This window comes from Protobothrops mucrosquamatus, unplaced genomic scaffold (assembly GCF_001527695.2).
Source record: "Protobothrops mucrosquamatus isolate PMUCROS unplaced genomic scaffold, P.Mucros_1.0 scaffold393, whole genome shotgun sequence".
In the NCBI taxonomy this organism is placed as follows: Eukaryota; Metazoa; Chordata; class Lepidosauria; order Squamata; family Viperidae; genus Protobothrops; species Protobothrops mucrosquamatus.
Genome location: NW_015386724.1, coordinates 508,846 through 526,851, shown reverse-complemented (window position 1 = coordinate 526,851; position 18,006 = coordinate 508,846). Strand labels below are relative to the sequence as shown.

General features: G+C 35.9%; 1 protein-coding gene across 1 annotated transcript; it reads right to left on the bottom strand.

Moving 5' to 3' along the window:
- Positions 1–5,108: 5,108 nt before the first annotated feature.
- Positions 5,109–17,691, bottom strand: RNF212 (ring finger protein 212). The gene is made up of 10 exons (XM_029284143.1): positions 17,560–17,691; positions 16,282–16,343; positions 15,616–15,690; positions 14,081–14,137; positions 13,589–13,656; positions 11,145–11,190; positions 9,080–9,143; positions 7,889–7,958; positions 6,772–6,971; positions 5,109–5,261 (listed from the first exon to the last, which is right to left on the bottom strand). Exons 1-10 carry the CDS (start codon positions 17,669–17,671, stop codon positions 5,224–5,226), a joined length of 792 nt encoding a protein of 263 aa, XP_029139976.1. The 5' UTR covers positions 17,672–17,691; the 3' UTR covers positions 5,109–5,223.
- Positions 17,692–18,006: the final 315 nt, after the last annotated feature.

Genomic DNA, 18,006 nt, shown 5'->3' with positions numbered 1-18,006 from the left:
GACTCTATGGAACTTTTTTTTTTCTGTCAACTCAATAACATGAATGTTAAAATTCTGTATCTGCTTTTGAAATTGAGTATGTAACACAATATGAAAAACACGGCGAATTTAGATTGATGAGAAGAAGTTGTAGAGGAGTTTGTAGCACAAACCTATACGCATTTACTTGATTGTAAATCAGTGTTCAGTGAACCTTGTGCCCCAGTAATTTAGCATATTTTCCTGAATATGTATGAATTTGTGTGTGGGACCAAGCTTAATTATGTTGAGCTGAGGCAAAGGTATATCATCTCTGAAATACATTTTTAAAAACATATTATTTAGAATTACAGCTGTGTATGTCAGTCTTTAGAAGGCCAGATCCTGAAGTTGAAACTCAAGTACTTTGGCCACCTAATGAGAAGGAAGGACTCACTGGAGAAGAGCCTAATGCTGGGAAAGATGGAGGGCAATAGAAGAACGGGACAACAGAGAATGAGGTGGCTGGATGGAGTCACTGAAGCAGTAGGCGTGAGCTTAAATGGACTCCAGAAGATGGTAGAAGACAGGAAGACCTGGAGGAACGTGTCCATGGGGTCGCAATGGGTCGGACACGACTTCGCAACTAACAACAACAAATGTCAGTAATAATACCCAGTCATATAATCTTTTTTTTAAAAAAAATATCTATAAATATTGTCTCAGAATTTGCATCTATAAATGATAATTAGAGCTCCAGTTGCACTTCCAGGTAGTCTTCGCTTAAAGACTGGTCACTTAGCAACATTCAAAGTTACGGAGGATCCCCCCCAAAGCTACTTATGACCTGGTTCCAAAGTTATGGCCGCTGCAGCACTCCCAGTTATTTGCCCTTTCTGACCACAGGGATACTGCCAGACTGCCCTCCCATCTCTATCCCATTGCCCCCCGCCTCAGGCCTGCTTCCCAGCCCACCGGGCCCACATCCTCCTCCTTACTTACTTTTTAAAGATCTCCAGAGCTTGGGTTATGGAAACAAAATAGATTGCTTGTTGTGTAGCTATGTAGTGCAATTCTGGAAGCAGCCGCCATATTCTGAGCAGCCATTTTGAATTGTTGTCACTTGGGAAATGATGACCTCTTCTGGAATTGCACTGTATGGCCAAGCAATTAAACAATAAATTCTGCTTCCCTAATGTGGTCTGAGCAATGCTACAGAAAGCTCTGTAGCTCTTCAAAAGGGAAGTGTGTGTTGGGTGATGGAGGAAGCCCAATCCCTGCAGGGAATCAGTGGGGGATTAAAGGCCTATAAGGACTCAGGCAGCAGAAAGCAGGCTCAAAAGCTATGGGGACCTCTGAAGGGCAGGAAGTGAAGCACGGGGTGTCTTGGGGGTGGGGGACACCTTAGAAGGCCTGGGATAGGCAGGCCTGGGCCTATGCTAGGTCACCCTGGGCATCCCGCACTCATGTAGCACCCTGTGGTCTGCTTAATGAGCCATGTGATTGCTCCATGACCACATCAGGAACAGCAGGGAATGGAGTTCATTAAGCTAGGCCAGGGGTAGGCAACCTCGGCTCTTTTATGACTCATGGACTTCAACTCCCAGAATTCCTGAGAGTTCCTGGGAGTTGAAGTCCATGAGTCATAAAGGAGCCAAGGTTGCCTACCCCTGAGCTAGGCCATCTCACTTAATGGCTGTCACCACTTGTAACCATAATGGGCAGGCTCCTTTAAGGTCCTAAATTGAGGGTTACTTGTAGAACATAATATATATACCAGCCCAAGGGGCTTCTTTCCAGGTAATTTCTTTTTAAAAAGTGGTAGCAATATAAAACTAGAATAAAACTTATCTCCAACAACAGTTGCAAACTAATGTGAGTGCTTTGTCTTATAGTCGCTGATTTGGATGATACTTCCCATTTATATTACATCATTCAGATTAACAGTAAATGTCGTGGAGAATCAATCTTAGTCTTGACGCAAGTTTCACTCAGCCTAAGGCAGGTCAAAGAAACACTTTAATCACTGCCTAATATTCCTCAACCAGCTATTTAGAAATAGGTACCGACTGAAAAGTTACAACATGATTACATCATCATGAAATAACAATTTCTCCACTGTACAAGTGGAGTATGTAAGAAATATTTGGAGTAACTATGTTATCAGTATTTTATTGCTTGCTTTTATAGTTATGAAAGCAAATTAATTCTTTATAGCACCAGCCAGACAGCAAAATCTGTTGCTGTTATTTTGACAGTGTAATTAATATATATTGATGCTGATGAAGGCCTGAATCTCAATTTTATTGAGTCTTCTCAATTGTATTGAAAAGGATCAAATGAAATAATAGCTTGTGTGTGATTTTTAAGATTGAATATAAGGGAATCTAAGCGAACAAAAATTATAAAAATAGGATGTATGCTGAACTAATGAGATGATGGTTATGAGAATAATATAAGCTGAAAAAAATGTTATATACAGAGATTATTGTTATTTGTATAAAAATAAAAAATTCCTATACCTAATCATTTATATATTGAAAATATTAAGAATTATATTTTGGCTAAGGTTGAAGAAGGAAAATACAAATGGGAGAAGGGAAGATCAAAGAAATGTATCATTAATTAATATATTAACTATGGAATTATCAAATTTAATCATTATTGACTGCTAATTAATTATTACTGTCCTTTTTTTCTTGTTAAAATATAAACCAAGACAACACGCTGTACACCAGGCACTGGAGATTGTTATAGTTAAAAACCAATAAAATATCTATAAAAAAAAAAGATCAACAAAAAGCACATACTTTATTTGATGTTAATTATAGTATAAGGCTATAGGCTTGTCCAATCCAAAGGAATTCTGAATGATGTACAATTCCCACTGGGATAAAAGCAAAAGACAATATACAGTCATGCAAACAAATCAATAAAATTGCCTATATAAAACCCAGGCATTAAATATCATCAGAAAAACATAATAAATAATTCCAATCACTCGAGAGGGGAAAAACAATCATTTAGACCTCAGGATCTGTTTAAATAACCAGATTTTAGTCAACTCCCTAAATGCTAAAAAGAAGGATTGAATGAACATTTGAGGAATGGGGACATAAAGAAAGCTCACTTGCTTGATCTATGGACAGATATTCAGGAAAGCAGACCCATGGATATCCAGACCCTGAACCATGAAGGGCTTTAAAAGGGACAACCAGCACACTGAATTGCACCCAAAAGCCAATGCCGCTCCTATTTTAACATTTCCCCTCCTTTGTGTTCTTAGAGAAAAAACAAGATTGAAGATAAGGTAACTTTATTATCTCTGTGTACTTTTCCATTTCCATTGTACATTTAGGAGCGAATAAGCAAGTAGATTGGTTTTGTTCCTGCATATCTGTAGAAGTGCACATGCAGTTTTTGATCTTAACAAGCATTCTTTGGGCAGTGAACTAATACCTGTCACACCGACAGAGCAGATGAGAGATTCTTGCATATTTCATTAATAGAGAGAGATGCAAGTTTGTAATGGAGAGTCATTTTGGTGTGGTGATTAAGGCACCAGGCTAGAACCAGGAGACCATGAATTCTAGTTCTGTATTAGGCATGAAGCCAGCTCAGTGATCTTGGACCACTCATTCTCTCAGCTTAGGAAGACAAAAGCAAACTAGTTTGAGCATTTGGCAAGAGGAAATCTTGCCAAATGCTCAGACTAGTCCAGACAGTCATCAGGAATCAATACTGACTCAAAAGCAGACAGACACACAGACATACACTCTTTCACACACACACACACACACACATTTGTGACGAATATTTACAGTAACTGCATGACTGATGCAATAGTTTCCAATATTATTCATTTTACAAGCAAGATTTAGGTGAAAACTAAAATCCAAGAGCATAAAACATTCTGACAAATTCTACCAACAGAACAAGGTAAATTGGAGCACTATGGCTTCAACCCTCTACAAGTTTTCTAGCACCCAGCCAATCCCCACCTTCTTCTCATCACCAGGAAGTCATTTTAAGTTTAACTGAAAAACAGTGCCTGACATTTTTCTTGAATAGAAAAACAAAACAAAACAAAACTCAAAAATAAAGTATGAAACACACGAACTTGACAATGCTTACTTTGTGTAGTTTAGTTGTAGATGCTTTTATTCTAATCATTCATAATCAATTGATAATTCTACCCCATAAATGGTAAATGTCAAGGAATATACTGTAATTCAGCCAGTGAATGAATAAGTGAACTACAGTCTAAGTATAATTCCATTAAATTCTAGCACTTGAAGTCCTGACTTTACTTCCTATTCTTTGAAACATAGGCTGTTGAATTTTTCACACACGTTCAATAAACCTTTGAAAATATCACCTCTCCATCATTGTAGCAGTACTGAATTGGACATTTTTTTGGCTGCAGACTTCTTTGGGCAAAAAATGCCCAACCCAGTACAAAATATTTTTGGCCTTTGGCCTTTTTTGTAATATTCTTTGAGACTAAACATACTGCATCCCTCTGTTAATGATTTGCATTCCTGTTAAATGATAAACAAATTTCATTCCTCTGTTCTAATGGGGCTGCTTTACTACAATATTTCCAAATATTTATTGAACATATCTGTGAAAAATTCAAGAGCAAATGTGTCGAAGAGTAGAATTTAAAACAGAATGTCTTTTTCACCTTCCCAATATTAGTAAATTGGCCCATTCCTTGAGATTTATTAACCATCCCAAAAGGGCAGAGATCCAAAAAGTTGGATCTCTGAGACTGAATAGCAGCAAATCGTAGGCCTTTTGAGGCAGCTTGGATTTGCCTCAGCAAAAGCTTCACATTGTAAAGAAGATGCAATTTGTTTCAGAAAATGTTTCAGGTTGCCTCAAATCCTTCAAAGATAGTTGACTTGGGCTCAGATAGAAGCCAGAAACACTGGAAATCAGAAGGTAGTCCAAACAGGCAAAATGAAAAATATAATCACTTTTGGTGACTCTTATAAGAGAGGGTGCCATATTACTTTAAAAAACAGTTCTGTATCTGTTAAATTGATCAAAGTGAAGTTGCAAAAAATTCATAATTATGGGGGAGGGAAGATCATCCAGGGGAAAAAGCATAATAAATAGAAACAACAAGAAAGATTTATCTCAAATAGTGTTTAATCAAACCAGATCAAGTATTAGAATGGTATGCATTGTATATTTCTATAAAAAAATAAAATATAGAATAGATGAGTTCTTCCTCTCTAACGAAGGTTGCAGGTAATTTTATTTTTGTAATGAATATCCAGGAAGATTAGTAGCTCCTATAAAAGGGAAATTCAAACTAGAATGTTTATCTCTGAAATGAAATATTGAATTGTTAATTGTAATCAAGTTGCCTTGAGACAGTAATGACAAAAATCAAATTAAAATGGCAGGCATTTAACTACAAATGCTTAAAGAGCCACATTTATCATAAAAATGTTCAATTTGTAAAATATATGTAAAGAATTATAGCAGGAAGATAATTTAACTATCAAAAAATATCTATTAACACTTCTTGCCATATGTCAAAAGTTTTATATATATCAGTCAAGTACAAAATGATGTGCATATTTCTGTGAACCAGACTCTATAACAACCATATAATTCAAGATCTTACTATACATGATGTAATTATTTCTGTTTATATGAATAATTGATTTATAAAAAAAGTATGTGTCAAATGAAGGCAAATATACGTGTCCCAAAATAATGTTGCAGGATCGGATCCAGTCGGTTACCGGAAGCAAAAGTTCCAAGCTTTTGGACTTGTGCTGGAGCCCATTCTCAGGAAATAGAAATATAAAAATTGTTCTGTCAGGAAATGTCTCCTTAGTTCTAGGTTGCTTCTCTTCTTGATTAGTTTCCATCCATTGCTTCGTGTCCTGTCTTCAGGTGCTCTGGAGAATAGGTTGACTCTCTCTTCTTTGTGGCAACCCCTGCAATATTGGAACACTGCTATCGTGTCATGCCCTAGTCCTTTTTTTCATTAAATTAGACTTACCCAATTCCCGCAACCATTCTTCATATGTTTTAGCCTCCAGTCCCCTAATCATCTTTGTTGCTCTTCTCTGCACTCTTTCTAAAGTCTCAACATCTTTTTTACATCGTGGCGACCAAAACTGGATGCAGTATTCCATGTGTGGCCTTACCAAGGCCTTGTAAAGTGGTATTAATACTTCACATGATCTTGATTATATCCCTCTGTTAATATGCAACCTTTCTCAATCTCCAGGAACAAACCTCTGGTTCCGGTGACCAACTCAGATTCAATCCTGCAATCATAGCTGTAAATCTTTACTGTGGCAGCTTTGATTCTTTTTTTTAACTTCGGTACATAAACAATAAATATTACTTTGCATCTTGTAGGCAAGGCCATGTCTGCCTAAATACAAGATAGGTTAGTTGCAGAAGCAGCAGGTGACTGCATTCAAGATTGAATCTGCAGTAAGGAGAACAAACAAACATCATTGGCAAAATGAGTATCCCTTTTATCCTCTTCTCCAAATCTATTCCAAAAGATTAGAAAACCTTTCAAAGCAGATTTGGAAGACGTGTAACGGTTGCAGAAGGGGCAGGAAAAGGGAAAACAACATCTCACTAGACAAATAAGAGTCATAATACAATATGATGATGCTGAAGCCCAGATAAATATCCAGTATTTTTAAACAAAGACACAATCACTTGTCAATATCAGAGCGTATTACCATTGTCCCAAAGATTACATTTTACACCAAACAGCAAGTTAATGTTGGCTAGGATTATTTCTACTTCTTCATGGAATTCACTTACCTAAATGCTGCCTTTGTAAAAGGTTAACAAGAGTGATTGGGTGTTTTATCCCAGATGAGAGTGAAGATGCAGATGTGGACTGATAATGCTGAGTAGATTTCTGTCCAATAGTATTTGGAATATGATTTCTACTATTTTGCGATGATACAAAAGGCGACATGTAAGAATTCCCACTGTTGAGCATTTTTAATGGAGATGATCTAGTAATAAAATGACCAAGAACATTATGTAGCAGTGAAAGCAGAATACATATTTTAACTACAGTAGCGGTGTACTTGTTCCATTATTTCAAACTGAATAATTGAGAAATGTCATTATTCAGGAAATGACAAAATAGATATAATGGGAACAGTCCTGTTAGAGCAGAGTTCTCCAACCTTTCTGGGCTCGCGGCCCAGAGGGGAGAGCTTCCAAATTATTGTGTGCGTGCACGCATGCAAGCAAGGCCACGTCCACTGGCGCAGTACTAGTGGCCACATTCATGCATGCAGCATGCGCTGGTACCATGCGTGTTGTGAACAGCTACGCACCCCTGCAGTGGCTAATGCCCGTTCATGCATACGTGAATGGGCCACGCACACACACCCATTCTAGCGGCCCACTTTACGCTAGCGTCCGTTTGCGCCCACGTGCATAGGCAAACGGGGCTGCGGGCATGAGTGGGGGGAAATGCGTGCCCACGGGTATGCATCCTAGTCAGCCATTTCTGCGGCCCGCTGGCCAAGACCCTGCAGCCCGGTACCGGGCTGCGGCCCATACTGTAGGTTGGGGACACCTGTGTTAGAGAATATAGTGACACTAAAACTTTATTTCTTTTATGCAGTAGACTTACTGCTATAAATTCAAATAAGCCAAAAGAAAGATGCTAATAGTTGAAGGAAAGTTTCTGTTTAATTCAGTAATTATATTTAATTCAATAATTATAAAGGAAAAATATAGATAGTAGTACCTGTTTTCATAAAACTCATTGCCTGACATTTCACAGTATACTGATTCTGTCAAGAAATCTTAATAAACCAAAGCCAATCAAACCTTCTGCTATGGGCAGCAGAAATAAGCATTAAATACCAAATGAGAAAAGATACCCCTTTTTGAATCCCACTGCAGTTTATTTTACCTTACATATCCTGCTGGGTTTCTTTGAAATGTCATTCCAGATAATTGAGAACTTCTGCATGTAACACTACCTATAAATAATATTCCAGATTAACTTAATATATTAAATATATTGCAAACTTCAAAAATTATTTGGAGTAAGTGCATCAGATCTTATGTTAGCACAGACCTCTCCATAATCATTAAAGGATCCCATCCTTTTTTAGGTTTCTATGTTTATGAGCTTCAATAAAGGTTTTTCAATACCAAGATGTGATCTTGCAAGATACAGAATCATTGAGTGCATATATTCGTTTAATAATTTATAGTGCTGCCCAACTCAAATAGCGTGATTCTGGGCAGCATACAATAGACAAGCAAATGATAAATTAAAACTCCTTCACATAACATTAAAACATACCCAATATATAAAATATAAAATGGCGACCAAACACAACAATGAAAATACATTATTATACATATACATAATATGTAGACCTGGGCTTATGACAGCAATTGGAATTGGAATTGTCATGGCAAAGGTACGTGGCCGTAAAGCGCAATATCACATAATGGTGTTGCTTAGTATCAGCAGTTCCAGTAGTCCCAGATGCCATTGTTAAATGAGGACTACACAGATCATTAAGCAAAGGACCTCACATGACCTCAGAAATTGCAATATATGACTGCAGCTCAAACTGGACACTGAATGTCTGAGTGCAGAAATCAACTTATATCTGCTTGTTAACTTCTCTATCACAATTAAGGTTCTTTTTTAGGGCCGGATTCAATAACCCAGCCCTAGGACTCCTATATGGGAACTTAAATGAAGTTGCTATGACTATTAAGATTTATGTTTATATTGTCAAATTATTTTACTATAACTTGAATATTTGCTTCTCCTTTTGGACTGGGACACAAATTTTATCTAACAATTTGACTAAATAATAGTGTGCACTATTATATAATTTATTTCATTCTATTTACTCACTGTTATATAATTTCTTTATTCTATTTACCATATTTGTAGCTGTACTTTTTCTCTTTTTTAAATCCTGATCATTAAACAAAATTAGTAATATCTACCCATCCATCCATCCTTCACTAAATGCCATGGAGCAGACAGCAGAATATGAAACATATAGGAAAAAAAGAATTATTATGAAATGCTAAACTTGTTCAATCTCAACAAATAAACAATATTTACTCTTACCCATATGTCCATTCTGCGGTGGACTTATCAGTGATATCCTTGTTGGGCCAGATGCTGTTTCAGTCTACATATAATTCAGAAATATTTACAATATAATAAACTAAAAACCCAGAGTAAAAGTAATTATTTCATATTATTGTGTTTCTTGCTTCCTTGCTACAGAATTTAGAACTTTTTAACTGTACAGCTTTTTTCAAAAAGGATTATTACTAGGTTTCATTAATCACAAGATGATGATAAATCACAAGAACAGAGCAGGATTTTTAACGGGCTCAACAATAACTTATTTCCTACCTCTGCTATAATATCTTCTAACAAGAATCTGTAACAATCAAAATCTAAACATTCTGTATGCTACATATGTCTCCTAGTTGGTGGACTGCAGGCAACAAAATATAGAGTTGCAAGGTACGTTCACTATATTGCTAAAACATAATACTGTATGTGAAAGCCTCAATTGACACTAAAGCCTTGATAGCTGGAAGAGTTAATATCACTGGACCCATCTAATGACGTCCTAGACATATGGAAGACTACAACTTAGAAAGTATGAGGAGCAAAGGGAGGATGTGAATATGTGTGCACTTTTGTATACAGACAATGAGGGAAAGACTGAAAAAGTCATGATCGGTTAGAGGAGATGAGAGCCTCAAAAACAGGCAAGATAAATTAAATAGCTTAATCTGAACTATTTTGGATGCAATAAACATGCCCATTATTCCAGAGAGATACCCAAGCAAAAGCTTATTTAGCATTCTAGTCTGCTAAATAAGGATCAGTTAAATAAACTTTAATTACACCTTTTCCTCTTCTTATTTCAAGCCTCTATTTCTTTTGCTTATCCTTATAACTTTTCTGTATTTTGTACAATACCGTTTACATCCAAACAAGATAGCATGATATATATACAGAACATACAAATATCAAAGTCTATCAGCTGAAACTTTTCCAGTTTGCAGTTAAAAACAAGAAACCATTATGTGCAGGTTTCTTTCCATGAAATAATTTAACGTAGTGTAGGCAAATTTTTAAACTAAATATGAGTGAATTAACCATACATTCATTTCAACTGCAGCACTGTTACCAAATACTAGTTTTCTAGTTAAATTCAAGCAACAGACTATAGCAGTGGTGGCGAACCTATGGCACGTGTGCCACAGGTGGCACGCAGAGCCCTCTCTGTGGGCACGCGCACTGTCGCCCCAGTCCTAGGCCTTCAGCTGGGTTTTATAAAACCTTTTCACTTTAGGCCTCCGCCGTCGTGTGCAAAAAAAAAAAAAAGGTTCAATCAATTTCAACTTTTCGTGGGGAAAAAAAAGATCTCGCAGAGTTGGAATTGATTGATTGAACTTTTTAGTCCCACCCAGTCTGCCGTTAGCACCACAGCCACGCCCACCCAATGGGCCGCACCCACCCAATGGGCCATGCCCACCTGGCACCCAACAATACTTAAGTGAGTTTTGGGTTGCAGTTTGGGCACTCGGTCTCTAAAAGGTTCGCCATCACTGGACTATAGATAGAAAGAAAATGTAAAAGCTGTCAATTTTATAGTCCCGTCTTATACCTCATATGTAATTTGAACAGTTCCGAGTATAAACAAAAGGTACAGCCACAATTACTATATATATTTGTGTAGAAGACAGCAGCAGCATGGGAAGTGCTAAACTGTCATAGTTTGCTTTTCAAACGATCAGTGATCAAAGTTCAATATATCACATCAGCATGTATGCCTTTAAGAAATAAAGATAGAAGGTATCCTTGAAAACCCATCTATTCCATGCGGCCGGCCTGGCGTAGTTTTGATTGTGTTTTGGTAGGGGTTTTTATATGGGGTATTTTAGAGCAGGCTTTTTATTTAATATTTATTGTGATTTTTATTATTGCCTGTTCACCGCCCTGAGTCCCGTAAGGGAGATAGGGTGGTATATAAATTTAAATAATAAAATAAATAAAATAATAAATAATAACAGAGATTTTTTTCCACAAAGCTGATCTAGCATTTAAGCATAGAATGGTAACTGGAACTATTTGTATCTTGGTATATAAAGAAGAAAAAAAAACTTACTTTCCTTACTGAAGGTGGCACTTCTACCTCCTTTGATGAAATCCGACTGATAAAAGATGTTGAATATTTAAATAATTGAATAAGGTAAAAATATTAAGCTTGTATAAAATATTTAAGTTTATTTTTTAAAGTTTATATATTATAAATATTATATATACAAATACATATATAGAAATTTTAAATTTCAAATAATGGAATAATTGGAGCATGGTAATAATATATGGCAACATGCTTTTTATCTTCATCACAATGGGTTTCAACCTCACTTTTAAAATTCATTTAGGATGAACTAGGTAATTATTTATTTCTTTGCCACCAAGGCTATAGTTTTTCTTTTTTAAAAAAAAATTTTTTTTTTACAAAATTTTATTTATAATACAATTAAAAAACATTGGATATAACGTGACATTCCAGTATATACATTCTTATCAAATTATTCCACATTTTACATACATACATCTAAGTTTTATATACAGTACTTATTCCAAAATAACATATATTTCTATCTTAACACTAGTCTTTAATCCCAACCATCTTCCTCGAATCCCTCCAGCGGTAAAATTTATCCCACGTTTCGAAATAAACTGATCCACATTTGTCTTTCAATACCATTGTGAGCCTGTCCATTTCCGCACATGCTAATATTTTATATAGTAACTCTTCCTCTGTGGGAATTTCTTTGCTCTTCCATTTTTGCGCAAACACAAGCCTAGCTGCAGTCAAGATGTGTAACAGCAAATAGATTGTTCCCTTATCGTATTTCTCTGTAGTTATTCCCAACAAGAAGAGTTCAGGTTTTAACTCTAAGTCCAATAGTAATATATCTTTCAACCAACTTCGTGTCCTGTTCCAATACTCACGAGCCTTTGGGCATTCCCACCACATATGGTAATATGATCCTATTGCTGATTTACATTTCCAGCATAAAGGTGAGATATTTGAACCCATTTTTGGCTAACCTTACGGGTGGGAGTGCCATCTATAGAACATCTTGTAAAGATTTTCCTTGTACGAGGTAGCTAGAGTGAGTTTCCTATTTCTTTCCCACAGTTCTTGCCAAATATGCAGGTCGATACTGAAACCAAAATCCCTACTCCAAATTAACATGATCTCCTTGACCTGTTCTTCATACATTGCCTGGTCTAAAAGAAAGTGATATATTTTTTTAATCATTTTATCCTCAGGACCTAATAAAATTTTATCTAGTTCTGTCGGTTCTATTTTTATACCCCACTCTTTTTTGTCTTTCCTATATCTTGCTTGTAGTTGGAAGTATGCCCATCATTCTAATTCTATCCCTGCATCTTGAAGATTTTTCCTAGATTTTAATTCTCCTCTCTCATCTAGTATGTTTTTATAGGTTATTACTTTCCCCAACTGAATGAACCTTGGGTGTATATACATTTCTAGTGTTGAAATCCAATTGGGAACTTTCCTATAATTCTGTTGCCGGATTTTAGTCTATTAACGCCCGTCTGATGTAGTGCCTCCGGAAGTACTGGTGAACTTTATGTTTCTCGTCCCATAACATGGCATGCCATCCAGTCTGCATGTCATGACCTTCCAATTTTAATAATCTCCGATTTTCCAATCCAATCCCGCACCCATAGTAGAATTGTAGATTGATAGTATTTTTCCAGGTTGGGGAGGCCAAGACCCCCCCTTTCCTTAGCATCCTGTAATAATTTTAATTTAATCCTTGATTTTTTTTCCTTGCCAGATGAATTTAAGTATGGATTGGTTGAAATTTCGAAAGAATTCCTTTTCTAATCTAATTGGTATACACTGAAATAGAAATAATATTTTGGGTAGTACGTTCATTTTAATTACGGCAATTCTACCCATGAAAGAGAGCTGGAAATTTGTCCAGGTGTCCAAATCAGTTTTAATCTGTTCCATTAATTTGTCATAATTGTCTCTTTTAATTGTTACACACCTAGCTGTTAAGTGTATCCCTAAGTATCTTATTTTCTTTGTGATCTGAATGCCTAATCTATCAGCTAATTCATTTTTCTGTGTTCTAATCATATTCTTCACGAGCATTTTGGTTTTTTCCTTATTTATCTTTAGGCCTGCCATTTCACCATATTCACCCAGTACTTCCATTAGCCTTGTCCCTGATTGTAAAGGCTCTTCGAGTATAGTTTTTCTTAAGGCAGCTTGAAGTATTAAAAACATATAAAGGCAGAAAATTTAAAAAAATATAATAACATTTAAATGGTACTGCTTCCTTTAGATATAAATAGCACAATGCCAAATATGATACCTGAAAAGTAAATTCCACTGAGTTTAGTAGTCTATTCGGATGTCCATATATGTTTTCAAGTAAACGTTACTATTCATGGAAAGTGAATTATTCTAATGGATTATGATTATTTGAAAATACAAAATATCTTTGAAACTATTCAAAATTCAATGATTATGTTCATAATTAAAGTACTCACTGTTGCAATTGTTGTATATGCTGAATTTGTTGTGATGCTCTCTTAAGATACACTTCCAGTTTTGTAATCTGAATGGAATAATCTATTTCAGTAATTTAAATTCTGTAATATTTATTGTCGTTTATAAAACTCAGTTGTTTAATGGTTCAACAGTCATTTAATGGAAATATTCCAGACTACGGGATCAGTACACGGTCAAAATATTTTAATTGCTAGATGAGATACCAATGGCTTAGTACAATACATTATTTGATCCATTACATTTTATTTATACATATCACCAGGGCTTTTTTTGTCATAGAATGCCCAGAACGGAGTTCCGGCACCTTTTTTGGATGGAACCTTGTAGGTAGGCAAGGCGGGTTGTATGATGTGCGTGAGTTCCGGCATCTTTTTTTTTTTTTTTTTTTTTACAAAAAAAGCACTGCATATCACACCAGAAATGTGGCTTCATCAAGCTTCAGTATTCAGTTCAACATGAATCCAAAGTACCTTTTCTCTGTAATGTGTTAATAGATGTCTTCTGTGTTTTTCTTGAAACTGGGCAATCTAAGAATTAAGAAAGCACAGTAACAATTATTGGTATTGCTAAACAATGTTATAATATTTATGTGAAAGCAATACAAATGTAGCAGAAATTAAATACCTAAGTTTATATTTAACTTCCAAGCACCATACTGATGTGGGGAGTGCAGCAAACATTAACGATTCTTTTTTCTTCAAACTTTCAGAAATGTTTCATCCTAAACTGCATGCCATATACAAATATAATACTGTACTAACATGAATTTAATGAACTGATCACCTGTAGATAAAATGGATACTCAAAGTACGCATTATGCTAAGGTATTATGTTACTGCATAGACCACAATATTTCTAATTCATATATGCTAAGCCATAATATACTGAACAAGTTACATGTTAAGCTAAAACCACATTAAGGCTCAGTATAAAATGTGAGCTTAGCCAGAATGCAAACATTCCTAAAAACATGAAATGCCATAAAAATTTGATGTAAGTGCTTTATTCCTATGAAGAAATGAAAAACCCTCAAGGGCTCTTAAGTAATTTCTGAAGGAATGTGGCTCTACACCGTTTCCTCCCTCCACTCCCTTTGATAAGAACCTCTTAATCTGTAGACGCATTTCAACATGAATAATAAATAATGAATCCTGATTTTTTTTATTACTACAATACAATCCTTGAATGCCAAATGATGTTGATTTAACAAGGAATTTCTCATCTTAATTTTTTTAAAAAAAACAAGTCTTTCTTCTTTTTAAGGCCACAGTACTACTTGCAATTATGGACAATAATGTTCAACTAATTTTCCTTACCACTGGGCATAGCTAAACCATTTTTAGTTTGGATCACCTAATTCCCTGATTTTTCTGAAAACCTTCACTTGTGGCACTATCCATTTTTTACTGAAGAAATTCTGATTGCTGAGGGCGACTGCAGTCAGGAAATTCTTACTGTGTTACAATTTCATACTTTGTGAGATATTGTACGTTTAATAGTACAATGCAGTTGTATTACATTTAAACGTTACACAGGATGGATAAAACATGCCTAAATTTCCATTTATGTCTTCATTCAATACTACATATCAAAATTACATTTTATCTTCTATTAATATTAGTGTTACATGAAAGGTAATTCATCATAACTATTTGATACAACTTAATCTTATTACAAACTAATACTAAATCTAATTTCTTGCTGGGAGTCAGTTTGGTGATGAAGATTATAATATAGCACCATGGTACCAAAACCATGCAAACTCATAATGAACTCACAGAGAGTCACAGAATATTTTAATTTTTCTAGGAAAACACAGACACCTGTCAGACATGCATTAAGCTCTTTGAATTCATTGTGGTATCCCAGCTTGGGAATTACAAGGTATTGTGAAAACATTATTGAGAAATTAAGGATACCATAAACCAGTAATGTTTGGGAATTTCTGATCTAGCATACAGTATTCATAATGAAAAATATTGAAAACAATTCATAAGCAACTCACCTGTGTGATTTCTTTGGAATATTTTCTGCATAACCCATCTAATCCCATAAAGAGTGACTGGATATCTGAATTCACCTGTAGCCAAATTATTACACATTACCAAATAAATAATTACATACAACTCAAGTATTTAAATGTTAAAAAATAATCAACTCTGCTCAGTAATACAGATACTAATTTCTTTAGAGATATATTTATGAAGCTACTGAAAGGTTATTTATAGGTGCAGCATCACACAAAAAGAAAATATTGCAAGTTCTATCATAGCACCATACTATATCCAAATTAGGATCATGGTGCTAAAGGAGGTTACCAAAAGTGTCAGTATAAACGATAGTAAATAGTCCACCAATGTGCATATATTTATACACTTGACTACAGATCCATGATCAGAAGAATAAGTGTTTCTGGATATTTGCTTCAAGGCTACTTCCTGGGTGCCTATCCCATATAAGGTAGTTTGGCCTGAGGAAAAGTGACAGGATTCAAATCATTCAATGAGCTTCTATAATTGAAAAGTCTTGAACTTGGGTTTTCCTATACTAGTATAACAATCATTACTGCATGTTACATTGTATTTGTTTTTGTAATGCCATGAAAATATATATTACTTAATCATTTTGTAATTATTGAATGAACTATAGCTATTTGTAACATTTTCTATACCTTTTTTGAAAGGACTATTGTACGACATGGAGCTCTGCAAATCATACACTCTTCTTTTTTACCTATAAAATCAACATAAATGTATGCTGTACTATGTATTATTTTACTGACAAATAAATTGTAACATCTAATAAATTGCACGCCATATTGTGTCATTCATAATTATGACTTGGAATTATTTTAGCTTTTTTTTTAAAAGCAGCATATTCATCATGATTTTTTAAAAACATAATTGCAATACAGACATTTAGACAAGGCCTTAATACTGTATATGAAAATTTCTTAACAAAATAGACGTATTTGGATTTGTCCAGATATGGGACTCTCCTAGAAATGCAAGGACTGCTTCAACTATCCCAGGGGTAGGCAATCTTGGCTATCCCATTAGAAGGTGTGTAGCTCAAGGTTAAACTGTGGAGTTCTTGGTGCTTTCTGAGTTAGTTTGCAGATTTTTCATTACCCAACTAGGTAACATCAATGTGAATTGCATTATGTTATCTAGTTGGGCAATGAAACACCTGCAGACAAACAAGCTCAGAGAGCAATTGAGGACTCCTTGTGCTTCAATTAAGATAGCTCTTCTAATAAATTTCTCCCATTGTTTCTGCCCATCAGTAAAAATTAACAGCACGTGCATGCTCCACGTCTCATCTTTAAACGAGTGTCATCTGATGAGACCCAAGTACTCTTGTCACAATAGATCCAGTACATTGTACAACAACATAGCCTTGACTGTTTGAGTTGCTCTATCCTGATCTTCAGGGCTCTGAAAACCTAGCTCATTCCTCCAGGTATTGGGTTAGAAAATATATTTGTGAATATTTTATTAATACTTTGGATGATTTAATCCCCAAGTTATTGCCTTTTTAAAAAAAACGTATTGGGGGTAAATTTTTACTTGTATGCCACCCAAAGTAATTTAAGATTTAGACAGCCATTTGATTTACAAATAAATATAACTTTTGATCCAATGCTCAGTTAAGTAGGTCTCCTACATTTCTGAAGCAGTGTTTCTGGGACAGAAGGAACTGTTTGAAGAATGCAAGAATTTATCCCCCTATCTTGCTGGTAAAATGGTGACTTGATTCACCTGTTCCGATAAGTCAGTGTAGCTTAATCGAGCAGTTTAATAAACCGCAGTTAACCAGGTTCAACGCAAGCAATCACACCACGGCTTAACACAACGTGTGAACCCAGCCAATGGAAAGAGGAGGCTCCTATGAGTTATCACTTGGCTATCAGCAGGCTACCAGGCCCTGCCACCCCTGGGCAGGTTACCTTTCTGGAGACACTGCCCACAGATAACATGGCCGCAGTTGGTCAGGCTGAAATTTAGACTGGCTCCTTGGGGCTTCTGGAAACATACATTGCAGAATATCAGACAAGGCATTATCAGGCCAGGTTATATATATATATATATATATATATATATCCCTTCTCTTCTCTTGCTCTAGCTACAATCGGGCACCTGGGCCCCAGGAATTCACTTCTGCTGCTGCCTCTTCCGACTCATCAAGTGACCACCAACCACTGATCTGTAGGCTCAAAATCTCCCCGGCGGGGGCGAGGAACTACGGAGCTGGGGGGGGGGGGCGGAGGCCGCGTTCGTCAGCGACGCGCACGCGCTCTTTTCCTCCACCGACTGGAAAACTGGGCGGGGAGAAACCCGAATCGAATTCCCGTTCTATTTAGCTCCTCCCCCCCCCGGTCTCTTGCGAGAAAAGG

Coding starts and splice junctions, on each gene's coding strand:
- RNF212 (XM_029284143.1), bottom strand. CDS start 17,671: ATGCCTTGTCTGATATTCTGCAATGTATGTTTCCAGAAGCCCCAAGGA. Junction 16,344..17,559: donor TGGGCAGTGTCTCCAGAAAG/GTAACCTGCCCA, acceptor TTGATTTTATAG/GTAAAAAAGAAGAGTGTATG. Junction 14,138..15,615: donor ATTCCAAAGAAATCACACAG/GTGAGTTGCTTA, acceptor CTTAATTCTTAG/ATTGCCCAGTTTCAAGAAAA.